A 20,530-nucleotide genomic window follows, 5' to 3' on the forward strand; every position below is an offset into this window, starting at 1 on the left:
TCGGTATCGGCGTTGAAAAACCATAATCGGTCGACCTGTGATATATATACAGTATCTATATATTTTGTAAATATATTTTCCTTTTTTATGTTCCCCTAACCCTACCATCCCCCCCTAATTCGAGAAAACTAATGGACAAAAACAGTTAAGCTTTTATTTCCATCTTATACATTGTCACGATCGTGTGGAGGATTGATGGACCAAAACGCAGCTTTAGGAAAATAAGCCATCTTCTTTTATTTTTAAAGATGACGAAAAATAAACACGAAACACTTAATACAAACTAACAAAACAACAAATGATCGTGAAACTAATAAACGTCGTGCACATACAACATGCTACAAACGTTCTGACATAGACAACTACTCACAACCAATGAGAGCCTATGGCTACCCTAAATAAGGCTCCCAATCAGAGACAACCGAAATCAGCTGTCTCTAATTGGGAACTCATTCAGGTAACCATAGACTCTCCTAGACAACTAAACATACATAGACAACACTAGACACATGTACTCAACACAAACCCATATACTATACCCAACAACCCCTTTACCATAAAAACACCCAAAACCAACAAAACACAAACATTCCCCATGTCACACCCTGACCTAACTAAAATAATAAAGAAAACAAAGAATACTAAGGCCAGGGCGTGACATACATACTATATACATTTTCCCTTTCTTTTCTCATAGTTTCTACAGAGTGTAAATTATAGATAAAATGTTTTGCTGAAAGTATTATTATATTATTGATCGATTGACTATGACTTTTCAAATCACCCAGCGTTGCTATTTGCAGAGTTAGCCTCAGGTAAATGTTGCAATTTTTCAGCCATTCCTGAACCAGCGACCAAAACAAGCTACATATGGACAGTACCAAAACAAATTATCTAATGATTCTTTCTCTTCGCAGCGAAATCTGCAGAGCTAGGATGGTTGTATCCCCCATATATATAACATTATATTGGTTGCAAGAATGTTGTATAATCATTTAAATTGAAACATTCTAAGTTCTGAATCCGGCGTTGTGTCCTCTCTCCAGTCTTACCTGTTCTGGGCCTGGACCCGCAATAGAGAGTGGATCTAGGAGGCTGTGACTGCAGCTGGAGCAAAGGGAGGAGCTGTGCTGGGGTCCTGGGTGGGGTTAAACCAAGTGGCTGGTCCACCTGCTCCAGACTCTCTTATGGCCCTGGACAAATGCAGTCTGGAGGATTCAAAAAGGTTATGTTTTACTGCATGATTCATTCCAGGGATGGAGTTAACTGCAGGGATGAATTTAGATTTGATCAAATTGAACAATTAGCCATGGTTTTCTATGAGGAGTTTTGAGTTTGTGAATTTAGTTGAAATGGAATTGACCCCAACCCAGGGTCATTTGTTTTGTTTTTAGATAACTCTAACCCACATGTCTATTCAAATTCATTGAAGGCTAATTCATGTTTAATTTCAGTGAATCACGCCAAGCATCATCACACATGGCCAGATTTTAGAAAAGGGGTGTGCTGGACAAAAACAAAATACCAGTCAAAAGTTTGGACACCTACTCATTCAAGGGTTATTCTTTATTTTTACTATTTTCTACATTGTAGAATAATAGTGAAAACATCAACACTATGGAATAACACATATGGAATCATGTAGTAACCAAAAAAGGTATTAAACAAATCTAAATACATTTTATACTTGAGATTCTTCAAAGTAGCCACCCTTTGCCTTGATGACAGCTTTGCACACGCTTGGCATTCTCTTAACCAGCTTCATGAGGTAGTCATCTGGAATGCATTTGAATTAACAGGTGACTTGTTAAAAGTTAATTTGTGGAATTTCTTTCTTTCTTAATGCATTGTTGTGTTGTGACAAGGTAGGGATGGTATACAGAAGATAGCCCTATTTGGTAAGAGACCAAGTCCATATTATGGCAAGAGCAGCTAAAATAAGCAAAGAGAAACGACAGTCCATCATTACTTTAAGACATGAAGGTCAGTCAATCTGGAAAATTTCAAGAGCTTTGAAAGTTTCTTCAAGTGCAGTCACAAAAACCATCAAGTGCTATGATGAATATGGCTCTCACGAGGACCGCCACAGGAAAGGAAGATCCAGCGTTACCTCTGCTACAGAGGATAAGTTCATTAGAGTTACCAGCCTCAGACTGTGTGAATCAGGCCTTCATAGTCGAATTACTGCAAAGAAACCACTACTTAAAGGACACCAATAAGAAGAAGAGGCTTGCTTGGGCAAAGAAACATGAGCAATGGACATTAGACTGGTGGAAATCTGTCCTTTGGTCTGTTGAGTCCAAATATGCGATTTTTGGTTCCAACCGCCGTGTTTTTGTGAGACACAGAGTAGGTGAACGGATGATCTTCACATGTGTGGTTCTCACCGTGAAGCATGGAGGAGGAGGTGTGATGGTGTGGGGGTGCTTTGCTGGTGACACTGTCAGTGATTTATTTAGAACTCAAGGCACACTTAACCAGCATGGCTGCCACAGCATTCTACAGCGATACGCCATCCCATCTGGTTTGCGCTTAGTGGGACTATCATTTGTTTTTCAGCAGGACAATGACTCAACACACCTCTAGTGTACCTGGCCTCCACAATCACCTGACCTCAACCCAATTGAGATGTTTTTTGATGAGTTGGACCGCAGAGTGAAGGAAAAGCAGCCAATTGCTCAGAATATGTGGGAACTCCTTCAAGACTGTTGGAAAAGCTTTCCACGTGAAGCTGGTTGACAGAATGCCAAGAATGTGCAAAGCTGTCATCAAGGCAAAGGGCTACTTTGAAGAATCTCAAATTATATATATATTTTGATTTGTTTAACACTTTTTTTACTACATTTACATTTAAGTCATTTAGCAGACGCTCTTATCCAGAGCGACTTACAAATTGGTGCATTCACCTTATGATATCCAGTGGAACAGCCACTTTACAATAGTGCATCTAACTCTTTTAAGGGGGGGGGGGGGGGTTAGAAGGATTACTTTATCCTATCCTAGGTATTCCTTAAAGAGGTGGGGTTTCAGGTGTCTCCGGAAGGTGGTGATTGACTCCGCTGACCTGGCGTCGTGAGGGAGTTTGTTCCACCATTGGGGTGCCAGAGCAGCGAACAGTTTTGACTGGGCTGAGCGGGAACTGTACTTCCTCAGAGGTAGGGAGGCGAGCAGGCCAGAGGTGCTACATGATTAAATGTGTGTTATTTAATAGTTTTGATGTCTTCACTATTATTTCTGGATAGGTGCAGTGAAATGTGTTGTTTCAAAGGGTCAGCAATAGTAGGACATTATTATTTCTTTCTGTAAGGGAGCAAATTACAGTTAAGTGCCTTTCTCAAGGGCACATCGACAGATTTTTCACCTTTTCAGCTCGGGTATTCAAACCAGCGACCTTTCGGTTACTGGCCCAATGCTGTACCCGCTAGCCTAGCTATCACCCTATAGAATAAAGACTTCTATTACGTTTTTTCTTTACACTGTCAACCTTGCTGACTCTTTTGAAGGGGTTTAGCCCCTGTTTTACCCAGCACTTTGCAGCAAATGCATTTGAATGCACTATACTATCACAATGTGATATTTATTAAGTTTGGTTGATGTACTAAGCGGAGCAGCTACTGGCTGTACTGCTGCAGTGTGATGAATCTGCCCAGAAACTTGGTGAGGATCATCAGCAACACATCTCTGTGAGAAAAGACAAGAGAGAGGGGGAGGGATCAAGAAAACCATATGGGATAAAGGACATCCTGTAGCTGTGTGCCTGAAGGTATTCATGTATAGTGAGAAGATTATATGTAGGTCATATTTTTTTTTAAAGTGAGTGTGTGTGTGTGTGTGTGTGTGTGTGTGTGTGTGTGTGTGTGTGTGTGTGTGTGTGTGTGTGTGTGTGTGTGTGTACAGGCACGCGTGCGTGTGTGTGTGTTAGTCAAAGCCTAACCTATTGGCCAGTGCTTTTCCATCCGGATGGTTGTTCTTGAACATTCTTTGAAGGTTCAAGTGTCCTAACAACTGAGTGTTCTGCCTTAGCTGGTGCTCAAGCTGGAGGTAGAACACAAAGATATCAATGCAGTGACTATGGCTCACTTAGTGCATTCATTTCCTAGTTCATTCAAAACACCAATCAACCATCAGAACATGAAACATTTTGTCCAAATTACATTTGACAACTTTGACTACGTCAAAACAATAATGATTCAACATCTCACATCCAACAAAACAGAGGAAGCTAAGTGACGTCCACTAAGAACTATGCTGACGTCATAAGCAAGCCAGCCCTTCCTGCTGGTAGCGTGGGACTTTGACTGACGTTCACCGTCTCTATTATCAAGGGACTTCTTCTGATCTAAGGAAGAGCAAGGGAGGGGGTTTGGGTATTAAGATAACTGTTGCGGATCCCTTTTGACAGGCAGTATCACCAACTGTCTGTGCATTTTTACGTTTGTCTTGGTATCTGTGTCTCTATTTGCGCACACAGTATGTGTACTCTGAACACTGCATTGTGCGTGAGTGTACAGCATATTATGTACGGCTGAACGGTACGTGTGTGTGTGTGCACTTGCATGTGTGCGTGTGCACGTTTGTGCTTTGGTTCCAGACCGGGCTAAACCTGGTCAGCTATACCCGTCTGACATCTGCAGATCTCAGCCATAACACACTCACAGTAAAAATGCTAATCGCTACCTCTCCTGCCTCTCCTCCCCTGGGTATGCTGTGTTAACCGTTCCTAACCAATGGGGATGAGGCTCTCTGGGTACGTACTGTATGGGTTTTCCCTCAGCATGGTCCAAGGACCCCACTGAACCCCCTTTCATTACTCTGGACCCCAACTCCACACCATATCTGTGTCCGTTATTTAAACTAAGAACAAGACTGACTTTGATGTGGAAGGAGAGCAACACTGTCTGACTTCCTGCACTATCCTGCTGTTGACGAGCTCATAGCTAAGAAGCTGTCTGTGGTCTTGGAATATATAATATGGATCAAATGGTCAGACTTAGACCGAAATCAAGCATTCCATTGAGTGTTGAACAGGAATAAGCACCCTTGGAATATGGAGAAGAGTTGAATAGGAGATGGAGTGAAATGTAGTGAAAAGAGGGAAAAAGAGACCAAAAGACGAATGAAAGGAGAGAGGCGGAAAGAGGGAGCGACAGTATCTGGTCCACTTGGATCCTGAGCTGGGCATTGAGGCAGGAGGCTGCGCTAGTAGTTCTGGTAAGGATACTGGTTCTGCTGGTATTGGTTTGGCTGATGGTACTGGATTGACTGGCGATGCTGGTTTTCCTGGTACTGGTTAGGCAAGTGACCCGGCTCCACCTGCTCTCTGGTGCCACCCGCTGACCTGTCCAAAGCACAACCACATTCACGGCACAGGATCATGACCACTCCTGATAACTGCAAACTCGGTTTAATTGCATTGCAGTTCACCAGTCCTAATTTAAACATATTAATTGTAATTATCTCTGGGTATCTGCATACTCCAGTTTAGTACACACAGTCACAAAGTCATTGTGGACTGCATTTAGGCTAGTCGATCTGATGGGATAGGTGTAAGAAACATGGTAATAAATGGAAGAAAATAATAGTCAATCTACGAGGGCCAAGCTACAATTTTGAAGTCAGTTCAGGAAGTAATTTGAATTTAAAATTTAAAATGTAAATAAAACTTTTGAAATAAATATATTCTACTATTCCTTTCAGTTTATTGAGAAGTTATTGAAAATAGCTGCCCTTTTTTCCAATTATTGAATAGCTATTTCAGTTTTCTTCATGGATATTGACTGACTTCAATTCGAATTTACCCCAACCCTGCAATCCAGTAGTTCATGGAATTTGTAATAATACTAGCCATATCCGGGGGAGAATAGACATAGTAGTCTATCATATCCACTTTCTAAATGTAAATTCATCCCAAGATAATAAACAATTACTAACTCCAATAGCAGTGAGAAGCACCTGGCCAAACATCGCAATTTTATTTTGTAGAAGGGCACCACCACATGGAGACCATAGAAATAGGTCTGGCGCTGTTTATGGTGCTAAAAGGAATTCACGCACGTTTGTATGCGAGTGAGAGAGAGAGAGAGAGAATTTCTCTATCCTATTATTCGTTTAGCCAGAGATCACATTGCAATAGGCTACTCACCAAAGATGGGCAGCTGTGGTTTAACCGGATCGAGGGCTACTGAGACCTCGACTCTTTCGTGGATTGGCTGCGAGACCAGGCTGAAACAGCTCTGCTTCGGCGGAGCCTTGTCATAAGGATAACCTGTGGTCGGTCTTGTGTTTTGACCTCGGAAAACAAAGTCGAAGCCCCCCATCCCACAACAGCGGAGGTACAACTTCGTCACTCCTAGTGTAATCTCTGGAGTAGCCCATGAGAGGAGAGGGTTTCAAGGTCTCTGAGTCTTGATAACGGGTTCTGAATGGTTGGTAGTCGAAGAGAAGCAACCGAGGACAGTCCAGACATTGTATCTGTCACACCTCAGGATAAAAACGGTCGCAAATGTCACATGGTGATGATAGCATAAAATAGCCCTATTTAATTAGATTCGTTATTATTTCGTTAGCCTATTCGTTATTAATGCTTCCTCGATAGTTTAGGCTACTCTATTCTGAAGTTCCTTCACTGCGTACGACGGCGAAGATGAACTTTTTGTGCCTCGTCTCCAACTCGAGTTGGTTTTGCAGAATAGGCTGCAAAAAAAACGTTGTTTACAAGTAATTTTAACAACAAAAAAATGCAATGTGATGAAGTTGAATCAACGTAGAAAACTGGTTGGATTTCCAAAAAGTCATCAATGTAAGGGAATTTCAGATTTAAAAAAAAACAACTTTTCCAAAATGTGGGGAATGTAATCGACATGCAACCTTAATTATACTATAGTAGGCCTATAGCATTTGCCCCATTTAAAGTTATTTGAGTGGGTTCCAATAACCTATTATATTTATCCCTGCCTGTCAAAATGCACTGCACTGCTCACAGTTGCAATGCAGCCTGCAAACAACTTTTAAAAAGGGGGCAGCAAAACCAGGGGGTGTTCACAAGCAAGCGGTGCTACACGGTGAAACACGTTCATTTTCAATGGAAGGAAATCAGGTGAGAAGAGGAGAGGGAGGGAGACCTTTGGGCGGTGTGAAGGTGGCATGGGAGGCAGAGAAAAATATCAGCTTTTCCCAACTTTATGCAAATCACCAGCAGCGACAGCTGGGCGATGACCAATCATATCGACTGGTTCCCACTACTTTGTGCATGACACAAGTCATTTTTCCAACAATTGTTTACAGGCAGATTATTTCACTTATAATTCACTGTATCACAATTCCAGTTGACTGCCTTTAAACAGCTTGGAAAATTCTAGAAAATTTGGTCATGGCTTTAGAAGCTTCTGATAGGCTAATTGACATAATTTGAGTCAATTGGAGGTGTACCTGTGGATGCAATTCAAGACCTACCTTCAAACTCAGTGCCTCTTTGCTTAACGTCATGGGAAAATCTAAAGAAATCAGCCAAGATCTCAGAGAAATAATTTCCAAACGCATGAAGGTACCACATTTATCTGTACAATCTATAGTACGCAAGTATAAACACCATGGGACCACGCAGCCGTCATACCGCTCGGGAAGGAGACGCGTGCTGTCTTCTAGAGATGAACGTACTTTGGTGCGAAAAGTGCAAATCAATCCCAGAACAACAGCAAAGGAACTTGTGAAGATGCTGGAGGAAACGGGTACAAAAGTATCTATATCCACAGTAAAAAGAGTCCTATATCGACATAACCTGAAAGGCTGCTCAGCAAGGAAGAAGCCACTGCTCCAAAACCGCCATAAAAAATCCAGACTACGGTTTGCAACTGCACATGGGGACAAAGATTGTACTTTTTGGAGAAATGTCCTCTGGTCTGATGAAACAAAAATAGAACTGTGTAGCCATAATGACCATCGTTATGTTTGGAGGAAAAAGGGGGAGGCTTGCAAGCCGAATTACACCATCCAAACCGTGAAGCACGGGGTTGGCAGCATCATGTTGTGGGGCTGCTATGCTGCAGGAGGGACTGGTGCACTTCACAAAATAGATGGCATCAAGAGGGAAATTTTGTGGATATATTGAAGCAACATCTTAAGACATCAGTCAGGAAGTTAAAGCTTGGTCACAAATGGGTTTTCCAAATGGACAATGACCCCAAGCATACTTCCAAAGTTGTGGCAAAATGGCTTAAGGACAAAGTCAAGGTATTGGAGTGGCCATCACAAAGCCCTGACCTCAATCCCATGGAAAGATTTTGGGCAGAACTGAAAAAGCATGTGCGAGCAAGGAGGCCTACAAACCTGACTCAGTTACACCAGCTCGGTCAGGAGGAATGGGCCAAAATTCACCCAACTTATTGTGGGAATCTTGTGGAAGGCTACCTGAAACATTTGACCCAAGTTAAACAATTTAAAGGCAATTCTACCAAATACTAATTGAGTGTATGTAAACTTCTGACCCACTGGGAATGTGAGGAAAGAAATAAAAGCTGAAATAAATAACTCTACTATTATTCTGATATTTCACATTCTTAAAATAAAGTGGTGATCCTAACTGACCTAAGACAGGGAATATTTACTAGGATTAAATGTCTGGAATTGTGAAAAACTGAGTTTAAATGTATTTGACTAAGGTGTATGTAAACTTCTGACATCAACTGTATGTATTACAAATATACACTTCAACAGTGTTTACCAATCTTGGTCCTGGGGCATCAACGGTTACACATTGTAATTATGCAATAGACTAGAAACATGATTTAACTAGATTTGTTATGCTGATTTGTTATTCATATATACAGAAATATAATTTTAAAAACAGTACACTCCACTTCCTATGCATCATGTAAATACTCTAAAACCAGTTCATCTCAAAATCTAATTTCCTTCATCTGATAAACACAGGATAGATGGAGTATTTCATCAAATGAGAGACTTAATTTCAACCAGTAGAGAATGTGAAACGCTTTATTGAAAGAAGTTCATTATCCAAGTGTTATAAATACATAATACATGCATTAAACATATTATAATTGTAATATTATAAAGAAGTTCAATCTGTACTTCAATGCATATCTGGTGTGCATTATAAAAACAGGAAGAAAGATGTGGCGACGAGAGAGATAAAAAGACAAAGGGAAAGAGGTAAGAACAGAGGAGCAGGGAAGAGAGGATATGATTAATGAATCAGAGTGCTACCCTAATATTCTCTCGGTTCATCACAATTACATAATAGTGTCTCTAGTGGTGTCTCATAACCAGCCTCTCAGTCGGCCCGAAGGTTATCTTAAGAGCGGGTGAGGTGGAGATGACGGGACTGGGGGTTGGCATCCTCTTTGACATCAAAACATACCTGCAGACGCGAGACAGATGGAGAGAGAGATAGCATGTTTTTTTTTTCTTTTTTCAAATTTACCCCCTTTTCTCCCCAATTTCGTAGTATCCAATTGTTAGTAGTTACTATTTTGTCTCATCGCTACAACTCCCGTACGGGCTCGGGAGAGACGAAGGTCGAAAGCCATGCGTCCTCCGAAACACAATCCAACCAAGCCGCACTGCTTCTTAACACAGGTAGCTTAGCTTTTAGCCGTACCATTATCCTACTTCTCCTCTGTTCCTCTGGTGATGTAGAGGTGAATCCAGGCCCTGCAGTACCTGGCTCCACTCCTATTCCCCAGGCGCTCTCTTTTGATGACTTCTGTAACCGTAATAGCCTTGGCTTCATGCATGTTAACATTAGAAGCCTCCTCCCTAAGTTTGTTTTGTTCACTGCTTTAGCACACTCTACCAACCCGGATGTTTTAGCCGTGTCTGAATCCTGGCTTAGAAAGACCACCAAAAATTCAGACATTTTTATCCCCAATTACAATATTTTCAGACAAGATAGAACGACCAAAGGGGGCGGTGTTGCAATCTACTGCAAAGACTGCCTGCAGAGTTCTGTTATACTATCCAGGTCTGTTCCCAAACAATTTGAACTTCTACTTTTAAAAATCCACCTCTCTAAAAACAAGTCTCTCACCGTTGCCGCCTGCTATAGACCACCCTCTGCCCCCAGCTGTGCTCTGGACACTATATGTGAACTGATTGCCCCCCATCTATCTTCAGAGCTCGTGCTGCTAGGCGACCTAAATTTGAACATGCTCAACACCCCAGCCACCCTACAATCTAAGCTTGATGCCCTCAATCTCACACAAATTATCAATGAACCTACCATTTACCACCCCAATTCCGTAAACACGGGTACCCTCATAGATATCATCCTAACAAACTTGCCCTCCAAATACACCTCTGCTGTTTTCAACCAAGATCTCAGCGATCACTGCCTCATTGCCTGCATCCGTAATGGGTCAGCGGTCAAACGACCTCCACTCATCACTGTCAAACGCTCCCTGAAACACTTCAGCGAGCAGGCCTTCCTAATCGACCTGGCCGGGATATCCTGGAAGGATATTGATCTCATCCCGTCAGTAGAGGATGCCTGGTCATTTTTTTAAAATGCCTTCCTCACCATCTTGAATAAGCATGCCCCATTCAAGAAATTTAGAACCAGGAACAGATATAGCCCTTGGTTCTCTCCTGACCTGACTGCCCTTAACCATCAGAAAAACATCCTATGGCGTTCTGCATTAGCATCGAACAGCCCCCGTGATATGCAACTTTTCAGGGAAGCCAGAAACCAATATACACAGGCAGTTAGAACAGCCAAGGCTAGCTTTTTCAAGCAGAAATTTGCTTCCTGCTACACAAATTCAAAAAAGTTCTGGGACACCGTAAAGTCCATGGAGAATAAGAACACCTCCTCCCAGCGTACAACCGCTCTGAAGATAGGAAACACTGTCACCACCGACAAATCCACTACAATTGAGAATTTCAATAAGCATTTTTCTACGGCTGGCCATGCTTTCTACCTGGCTACCCCTACCCCGGACAACAGCACTGCCCTCCCCTCTGCTACTCGCCCAAGCCTTCCCCATTTCTCTTTCTCCCAAATACAGTCAGCTGATGTTCTTAATGAGCTGCAAAATCTGGACCCTTACAAATCAGCCGGGCTAGATAATCTGGACCCTTTCTTTCTAAAACTATCTGCTGAAATTGTTGCCACCCCTATTACTAGCCTCTTCAACCTCTCTTTCGTGTCGTCTGAGATCCCCAAAGATTGGAAAGCAGCTGCGGTTATCCCCCTCTTCAAAGGGGGGGACACCCTTGACCCTAACTGCTACAGACCTATATCTATCCTACCCTGCCTTTCTAAGGTCTTCGAAAGCCAAGTCAACAAACAGATTACCGACCATTTCGAATCACACCACACCTTCTCCGCTATGCAATCTGGTTTCAGAGCTGGTCATGGGTGCACCTCAGCCACGCTCAAGGTCATAAACGATATCGTAACCGCCATCGATAGGAAACAATACTGTGCAGCCGTATTCATTGACCTGGCCAAGGCTTTTGACTCTGTCAATCACCACATCCTCATTGGCAGACTCGACAGCCTTGGTTTCTCTAATGATTGCCTCGCCTGGTTCACCAACTACTTCTCTGATAGAGTTCAGTGTGTCAAATCGGAGGGTCTGTTGTCCGGGCCTCTGGCAGTCTCTATGGGGGTGCCACAGGGTTCAATTCTTGGACCGACCCTCTTCTCTGTTTACATCAATGATGTCGCTCTTGCTGCTGGTGATTCTCTGATCCACCTCTACGCAGACGACACTATTCTGTATACTTCTGGCCCTTCTTTTGACACTGTGTTAACAACCCTCCAGGCGAGCTTCAATGCCATACAACTCTCCTTCCGTGGCCTCCAACTGCTCTTAAATACAAGTAAAACCAAATGCATGCTCTTCAACCGATCGCTGCCTGCTCCTGCCCGCCTGTCCAACATCACTACTTTGGACGGCTCTGACTTAGAATATGTGGACAACTACAAATACCTAGGTGTCTGGTTAGACTGTAAACTCTCCTTCCAGACCCACATCAAACATCTCCAATCCAAAGTCAAATCTAGAATTGGCTTCCTATTCCGCAACAAAGCATCCTTTACTCATGCTGCCAAACATACCCTTGTAAAACTGACCATCCTACCAATCCTCGACTTCGGTGATGTCATTTACAAAATAGCCTCCAAAACCCTACTCAATAAATTGGATGCAGTCTATCACAGTGCCATCCGTTTTGTCACCAAAGCCCCATATACTACCCACCACTGCGACCTGTACACTCTCGTTGGCTGGCCCTCGCTTCATACTCGTCGCCAAACCCACTGGTTCCAGGTCATCTACAAGACCCTGCTAGGTAAAGTCCCCCCTTATCTCAGCTCGCTGGTCACCATAGCAGCACCTACCTGTAGCACGCGCTCCAGCAGGTATATCTCTCTAGTCACCCCCAAAACCAACTCTTCCTTTGGACGCCTCTCCTTCCAGTTCTCTGCTGCCAATGACTGGAACGAACTACAAAAATCTCTGAAACTGGAAACACCTATCTCCCTCACTAGCTTTAAGCACCAGCTGTCAGAGCAGCTCATAGATTACTGCACCTGTACATAACCCATCTACAATTTAGCCCAAACAACTACCTCTTTACCTACTGTATTTATTTATTAATTTATTTTGCTCCTTTGCACCCCATTATTTCTGTCTCTACTTTGCACTTTCTTCCAATGCAAACCAACCATTCCAGTATTTTTTTATTTTACTTCCTGTGTTGTACTCACTTCGCCTCCATGGCCTTTTTATATTTTATTTATTTATACATATATCTGTTTGCCTTCACCTCCCTTATCTCACCTAACTTGCTCACATTGTATATAGACTTATTTTTTTTCACTGTATTATTGACTATATGTTTGTTTTTACTCCATGTGTAACTGTGTTGTTGTATGTGTCGAACTGCTTTGCTTTATCTTGGCCAGGTCGCAATTGTAAATGAGAACGTGTTCTCAATTTGCCTACCTGGTTAAATAAAGGTTAAATAAAAATAAAATAAATAAAACAGCGCACATCCAACCCGGAAGCCAGCGCGTGTACTGCGCCCGGCCCGCCACAGGAGTCGATAGTGCGCGATGAGACAAGGATATCCCTACCGGCCAAACCCTCCCTAACCCGGACAACGCTAGGCCAATTGTGCGTCGCCCCATGGATCTCCCGGTCGCGGCCGGCTGCGACAGAGCCTGGGCTCGAACCCAGAGTCTCTGGTGGCACAGCTAGCACTGCGATGCAGTGCCCTAGACCACTGCGCCACCCGGGAGGCCCTAAACCATGTTTTTATTTTATTTTTTATTCTAACACTGTCAGTCATCATAATCATCAGGAGGTGAAATGCAAAACTGATCTTGGATCATTAACTCTGGGACTACTGCATCTCTATCTGTATTTCAATGTAAAGCATCTCTAATAATACTTCCTGTTAACCCGACCAAGTGACCTCACCTCTGATCACGCTGTGCCCTCTATGTAGCCAATTCAGATTCGGGAGGGGTTCACCGACACAGCTGATATTTTTAATTGTATTTTTTAATTTAACTAGGCAAGTTACACACAGCTGATATAACCTATAGGGTTTAGGGAGAAGGGGAGAGGGATGAAGTGAAGTAGAGAGACTGTTATTGAGAAAAGAAGGTAGGTAGAGACAGTGTTCAACAGGAATATGTGTGTGTGGTCTCACCTGGTGTCCACAGTAAGTGGCTGCATAGTACTTTATGCTGAAAAACATGCACAGACACACGAGGACAAACAATATAGCGTAGTTATAGAAATAATGAAGTGTCTTACTATTCTCCATGGTTGGCCCTCTTTCCTACTGTTTGAAGGTGGAAGGAGCCACAGTTATACACCTGAGCCTGCACAACACAATACATCAATCAGATTGATACATGAGTGTGTAGGTGTGAGTTATAGGGTGTCTAATTGTTCTACAATATTTCAATATGGGTGACTTAAAATAGTCTGTTTTGTTTTTGTACAGACATCACACCCTTACCTAAACAGCATCCTCACCTGAGAAGTAGAAATCAGTGTAATGTAGTCCATGGTGTTGCCAGGGAACAGCACCCTCTTCAAAGAAGTAGGAGGTGAAGATCTCCCACACACGGATTGCCTCTCTTGCTGCATTGTTGGACCTCATCCTTGAAACATCCTGCAGAGCAGCAGACTTCTCCTCTGGCACACGGCGGCGAGCTGCAGATCCCCTCCTGGTCCTCGTGTCCATCCCCATGAAGTTATGCAGGACACAGGTAGCCTTCACACGTCTGAATTCCTCCAGGAGGCAGTTCCAGATGGCCCTGGTCACCCAACCTTGCAGTGCCCTACATGGTAACTGTAGGCAATCGTTTTGAAGGAATCTCCAGTTTCAAGGTATCTGTCTGTAGGAATATGGATGATAATGTTATTATTAGACTTTTACATCACCAGGTCATTGTGGATTACTAAAGTAGAACAAATCATGATAACATTGGATTGATAGATGCATGTGCACACACATGTGCATGTGTAGCATGTGACAATATAGCAGGAGCATATCAAGGATAGCATCACACATGAATACATAAATAACACTTGAAGCTTGATGATCAGTTGATCATTTGAATCAGCGCTAAGGCAAAACCAGAAATGTGCACCCCTTTGAGTCCCCAAGACCAGGACTGAGACCCATTGCTCTTCTTTGGGACCTCTTCGTCCGTGGACAGGCTTTCACAGTTCTCTGTATCTGATGTCAGAAAACCTCACAAGAAACAGACTTCATTATACTCAAATTAGACGGCACTGAATATTATGTTACTATTATATCCATCCTCACTTCTAGGGACTGGAACCTCACAAAAGTACCTGCCCTATCTAGAATAGCCTACTCTCTCAATCTTAGTTGGGACTACTATCCTTTCACCCTCCTCCATGGCTGTTAGCTAGCTACCTACAAATGCATTTCGTTTTTTTTAACAGTGATAAATACATCAATATAGCCAGCTAATTTGAAGTTAGGTAACGTTAGCTGGTGATATTTAATTCACTTAGCCAGCCATCTATACAGTATGTAAAGTTGGCTAAATGGCTAGCTACGTTAGCAGCTCATTTGAGTTAGCCTGCACTGTAGCTAGTTAGCTAATAATACATTGTTTTTTTGTACATTTTCAACATGTATTTACTTACTTGAATATGTTCTCCCAGCCACGTGGATGATTGGAAACAGGGCAGCAAAGTTTGTTTGTCACCAGAGCGTTTTAGAGAATATTACTATTGAACTATTTACCCATTTAATAACAAGACCTTCTTTCAAACTTGCTATGCTGAATCCTTAACGCACACTCGAACATGCTGCTATATGCTGTCATATGCAGCCAGCAAGCCCACAAGCGAGCGGCATTTTACCGCTTGCTAGTGAACACCAACTGCTACTCGCATTACTCTTACTCGTTGCATAACTGTAGTCATATAGTGAAAATAAATCCCACCTATTCATTTGCGTAATTAGCCTATTGCAATGTACGTGCGCGTAGGATTTGGTCCCATTCCAAGGCACAGGTCAAGCTCCTAAGCACGTCGAGGACGGAGCGACGCACTTGTAGGCTAATTATCGGTAGACGTCGAAGCCCCCTGCGCGCACACGTGACCTATTCGTGCAAGACCTCTTGATCTCCACGCTGCAGCGATGGGTCTCATGGAAAGGCTGACGCGAGGAGCATGTACAGACTAGTAACGTTGTGCCTGGAGTTTGAAACAAGGTGGGCTTCTATAATCACACAGACCCATTAGCCTATTAGTTACCAATGGGATCCGGCTGGCATTCACCTACATTAGTATTTGTCACAGGTGAAAGTGAAAATCAATGGTCTTGGTGCAGATATTTTATATTTAACCTGGTAATCAGGGTTGTAAGTATAGGCAAAGCCTATAAGAAAATAGCAGGCTATATTCTTCCCAAACAGTGCAGACTATAGACAGCAAGTAGGCTGACTTAACATGTCTTTGATTTAAAACATTATTTTAGGTACGTTATTGATGCATTATTGTTGTGCAAACAGAATGATTGAGTTAAGCCATCCAGAAATACCAATAAAATAGTGTTTGATTGATATCGACTGTTACTGTCTCAGCAACCAAGTGGAGAGGGAATGGATTGGGCACACGCGGGACTTTGGAAGCAACTCCAGGTCCCTTTGTAAATGTAATTACATGGCTTATGTTTTGCTTTCATAGGTTACTATTGTGTCGGTTAAGTCACAAGCTACATAATGTTCTACAAGAGACAATATTATCTCTTGCAGTGTCCAAACAACGATCAAACATGTTTTCCTGTATTTGAGAAATGCAAGAATAGGAGTCTGTTTTCAAAGCTGGAACACCAGGTTAGAAATGGTCAAAATCATGAACCAAACATATTTTTCTGAAGGTATTGGCCTAATGTATACAACACGGAGGAATAGTTTCGTTACAGGGGCGAAAGCTTGTTCTAAATAGCCCAACTTCTTAGGAGGAACAGGCCTGAAGATATTAAAAATACAATTTCATTGACAATTAATGATAATTACAAAGGCCTTAATCAGCACATAACATGGAGACACGCGCGCGCTTCCGGCTCTTCAAACGCATCATTTGCTACAGGTCAGGCTATGAAGCAAATCCTCACCACATCATTAATAACATCACATTGTTAAAAAGTTGGCAAGCTAAGCCAAAGTCTTCAAAGTCGCATGCGCATACCAGCAACAATGTCACCCTCTCGCCCTCGCTGTTAACGTGTGAATGTTGATGGCCTAATTACGAGGCCTATCCCATTCATCAGAACAATAAGACCTATTTTGAATTATGAAGATACATTAAAAAGCCAAGCTTAAAATTACATTTTAAAAACATAGCCTACCCATCCGTTAATTTCACATTGTATCGTGATTCCCACCCTAAACTGCGATAAAACTTTGGCCTAAAGAATAAATAGTAGCCTACATAAATAACGATAGAAAGCTGCGATGTTGTGGTGTTATTAATTAGCAGAATAATACATATTATCTAACACCACTGTGTCATTGGAAAATTACTTGAATTTGCCCTTTAAAAGTCCCCAAGTGTTCCATTAAACTTTATTTAATGGACATGGCTAAGATTTGAACCTTAACCTAGGATATTTATTTAGCTGCGCCAATCTGTTCGACCGTCTGCATATCCATCATCCCCAAATTCTCGCGATATATAGCCCAGATATATTATGCGGGATGGGGGCGCTTCCTCCACTTGGAGGGGCGTTGGGTTTCTTTGAGGGTGTCTTGGTGAGGACTGTCTGGAACATTTAGGGTCTGACCTCTACTCCACGAGGAGGAACTTGAAAACATGTCGGACGCGGTGGTTAGCTTCATTAAGGACTTTTTGGCCGGTGGCATTGCTGCTGCCATCTCCAAGACAGCTGTTGCTCCAATTGAGAGAGTAAAGTTGTTGCTCCAGGTAAGACTAAGTGAGAATAATTGTTTTTCAGTCTCAGTCATAAAGTTACTATATTATTGGTTATCCATTGAGTGCGCAGAAGTCACACTTTTAGAGTAAGATTGTAATCAAATTAGATACATTTCGCAAATGGAATTCCTGCAGACAGACATGCGAAAAGCGCGTTGGAGACGTTTCTTACGCACGTGACTTGTAGCTGTCCAAGGTGCTATAGATCTTTCTAATTGGATTCGATAGGACTCTGGTTGGCCTAGTTGGCCTTTCGTTCACCGAATCATATGAAACCGAGTCATATGAATTTCAGGTCAGTAAAGAAAAAGTACTATTTTGAATAACAAAATGTTAATTTATTTGATGCGTTGTTTATATTTTTAGTGTTGATTTCAAGTACACGTTATGTTATGTTTCGATTAGTAGGATTATAATTCATTACGCCAAAATATCGATAATCGTTTGGATAGAAGAGCACCGATATTTGGTTTAGGCCTAGGCTACAGCTAAATTTATCCAGACGCATGCAACCCAATACCCACAGACTGTGCTCAAGTGGCATGAAGCAATGGCCAGTGTACAACAGCGCTGAGAATAGCTGATTATAACAGAAATTGCACACATGCATTTGTACAAACCCGTGATTATTATTGAATTAAAGTGAATTAGGAATTTGTCCGAACAACAAACTCAATATTGTTAGGCTCTTGCTATAAGATAAACTTCAGTTGCTAAATACAAAGTAGGCCTAAAACACAATGAGAAAATCCGATTGACATGCTTTTTTTTTGCTTACTGAATTGAGGATAAATTGAACAATTATTTGTCTTCTGTTGCTCTCCAGGTCCAACATGCCAGCCAACAAATCACAAAGGAAATGCAGTACAAAGGGATCATGGACTGCGTCAGGAGGATTCCCAAAGAGCAAGGCTTTATCTCCTTCTGGAGAGGCAACCTGGCCAATGTGATCCGTTACTTCCCCACCCAAGCCCTCAACTTTGCTTTCAAGGACAAGTACAAGAAGATCTTCCTTGGAGGAGTGGACCAGAAGACACAGTTCTGGCGTTGGTTCGCCGGTAACCTGGCATCTGGTGGCGCGGCCGGTGCCACCTCTCTTTGCTTCGTTTACCCACTTGACTTCGCCAGAACCAGGCTTGCGGCCGACATCGGAAAAAGCGGAGCCGAGAGAGAGTTCAGCGGTCTTGGCAGCTGTCTCAGCAAAATCTACAAAGCCGACGGTATCAAGGGCCTGTACCAGGGATTCAACGTGTCTGTCCAGGGCATCATCATTTACAGAGCTGCTTACTTCGGAGTCTACGACACAGCCAAGGGTGAGGAGCATGAGCCAGAGTCAAATCATAAATCCAAGTAGCTGTTTGCAATTGGGATGTTGTTAAAAGTCGTGTATTTTAACAAAGAAATAGGCGCAGAATCCAAATGATGTTGCTCTACGTCATCTTCTAGGTATGCTGCCCGACCCCAAGAACACGCACATCTTCGTCAGCTGGATGATTGCCCAGAGCGTCACCGCAGTCGCCGGTATTATTTCATACCCCTTTGACACCGTCAGACGTCGTATGATGATGCAGTCAGGACGCAAATCAGGTGAGCCAGTTGTAGGCCTACTCGTTGATTCATATCAATGAATGGCCTACTGTAACTGATCCATGGAAATATTGCATTGGTTTTATGCACGCGCCCATTATGCTTGGCAATTGTCATTGAGTTGCCTACTAGAGGCCTATATATCGTATTTTAATGATCAATGTGTCAAATTCAATAGCGGATATCATGTACACTGGCACGATCGACTGCTGGAAGAAGATCGCGAAGAACGAGGGAGGCAAAGCCTTCTTCAAGGGGGCCTGGTCCAACGTGATCCGAGGCATGGGCGGCGCCTTCGTCTTGGTGCTCTACGACGAGATCAAGAAGTACACATAAGCATTCACAACTCCCTAAAGAATCCCTTCACCACATGTCTTAAGTGTATCATATAATGATAACAGCTTGGGTGAATTATCGGGGTAGATGTGTATTCTATTGAGCCAGCCCAGGAGTTGGTTGCTAGTTGTCCTTCTCGCCAGTGTATTTGGTCAAGTGAGCAACGCACCGACTCTGAAACCTGTATATATCTTAACCAAGGTGTACAAAAGAACACACATCCAAGGCCTACCAGTTGACTGTCAAACTGGTCCAGAAAGGGGATTTTTCAATTGAATTACATGCCTACTGCAAACAGATTGCATCCACTCTTCTCAGTTCTTTCTCTCATAGTAGGCAAAAGGAATCTACTCTTCACAGCAGCCGCTGTCTACCAATGTTCCTGTGTTGTGTCATATCTCACGTGTCCCACAATAAACACTATTTTAATAAGAATAAAGATGAAAAATACCTACTAAGCCCTCTGCTTTGGTGCATTCCTTTGTCATTCATATTGAAATATTGTAATGTATACAATATATAACATAATATACAGTATAACAATAAGTCGAAACATTTAGGTAAGGTTTACTAGTTCCAGGCTCTGACGTGGTCTATTATAGGGTTAGAAATATCATCCATCCCATTTCCTTGGGCTGCTATAGAGATCCTTCTATTGGGAGCCAACCTAGATGGGAATCATATAGCCCAGTGTCTCATTAGCTGCCATGCTTCATAGTCTGTTATGTATGTAACAAATGCAATACAAATCCAATATTACTCTCATTTTCTCAAACATCAGGTTTTACTAGGCTATACATACGCATTACTATAAATGTTGGGTGGAGGGGTGACATAAAGACAAAAAATATACAAATGCATTACTTTTCATGTGCTAACCATCATAAACAAATTTGAGTAAGCTTATAGTACTAATTAATTACAACTACTGATTAAGTATTTTCCTTGTTTTCTCTTTTGATGACTTATATCAATCAAATGTATTTATAAAGCCCTTCTTACATCGGCTGATGTCACAAAGTGCTGTACAGAAAACCAGCCTAAAACCCCAAACAGCAAGCAATGCAGGTGTAGAAGCACGGTAGCTAGGAAAAACTCCCTAGAAAGGCCAGAACCTAAGAAGAAAGCTAGAGAGGAACCAGGCTATGAGG

At 42.4% G+C, this 20,530-nt stretch overlaps 1 protein-coding gene, 1 long non-coding RNA gene and 1 pseudogene across 3 annotated transcripts; 1 reads left to right on the top strand and 2 right to left on the bottom strand.

Moving 5' to 3' along the window:
• Positions 1–6,496, bottom strand: part of LOC129841072 (uncharacterized) — a 42,856-nt pseudogene extending 36,360 nt beyond the window's left edge.
• A 2,477-nt stretch (positions 6,497–8,973) lies between these two features.
• Positions 8,974–15,698, bottom strand: LOC129841107 (uncharacterized). Its single transcript, XR_008757277.1, has 4 exons — positions 15,162–15,698; positions 14,013–14,736; positions 13,788–13,855; positions 8,974–9,376 (listed from the first exon to the last, which is right to left on the bottom strand). It is a non-coding gene; the product is annotated as an uncharacterized LOC129841107 (long non-coding RNA).
• LOC129841106 (ADP/ATP translocase 2) lies at positions 14,234–19,837 on the top strand. 2 transcript variants are annotated; one of them, XM_055909214.1, is made up of 4 exons: positions 14,234–14,369; positions 18,283–18,769; positions 18,903–19,043; positions 19,222–19,837. In XM_055909214.1, the coding sequence occupies exons 1-4, from the start codon at positions 14,325–14,327 to the stop codon at positions 19,377–19,379; spliced, it is 831 nt and encodes a 276-aa protein (XP_055765189.1). In that variant the 5' UTR covers positions 14,234–14,324; the 3' UTR covers positions 19,380–19,837. The 2 variants fall into 2 exon arrangements, with proteins under 2 accessions (XP_055765189.1, XP_055765188.1); XM_055909213.1 differs by lacking the exon at positions 14,234–14,369 and adding an exon at positions 17,227–17,447.
• Positions 19,838–20,530: the final 693 nt, after the last annotated feature.

This window comes from Salvelinus fontinalis, chromosome 42 (assembly GCF_029448725.1).
Source record: "Salvelinus fontinalis isolate EN_2023a chromosome 42, ASM2944872v1, whole genome shotgun sequence".
Classification (NCBI taxonomy): Eukaryota; Metazoa; Chordata; class Actinopteri; order Salmoniformes; family Salmonidae; genus Salvelinus; species Salvelinus fontinalis.

Coding starts and splice junctions, on each gene's coding strand:
- LOC129841106 (XM_055909213.1), top strand. CDS start 17,337: ATGTCGGACGCGGTGGTTAGCTTCATTAAGGACTTTTTGGCCGGTGGC. Junction 17,448..18,282: donor GAGTAAAGTTGTTGCTCCAG/GTAAGACTAAGT, acceptor GTTGCTCTCCAG/GTCCAACATGCCAGCCAACA. Junction 19,044..19,221: donor GCAGTCAGGACGCAAATCAG/GTGAGCCAGTTG, acceptor CAAATTCAATAG/CGGATATCATGTACACTGGC.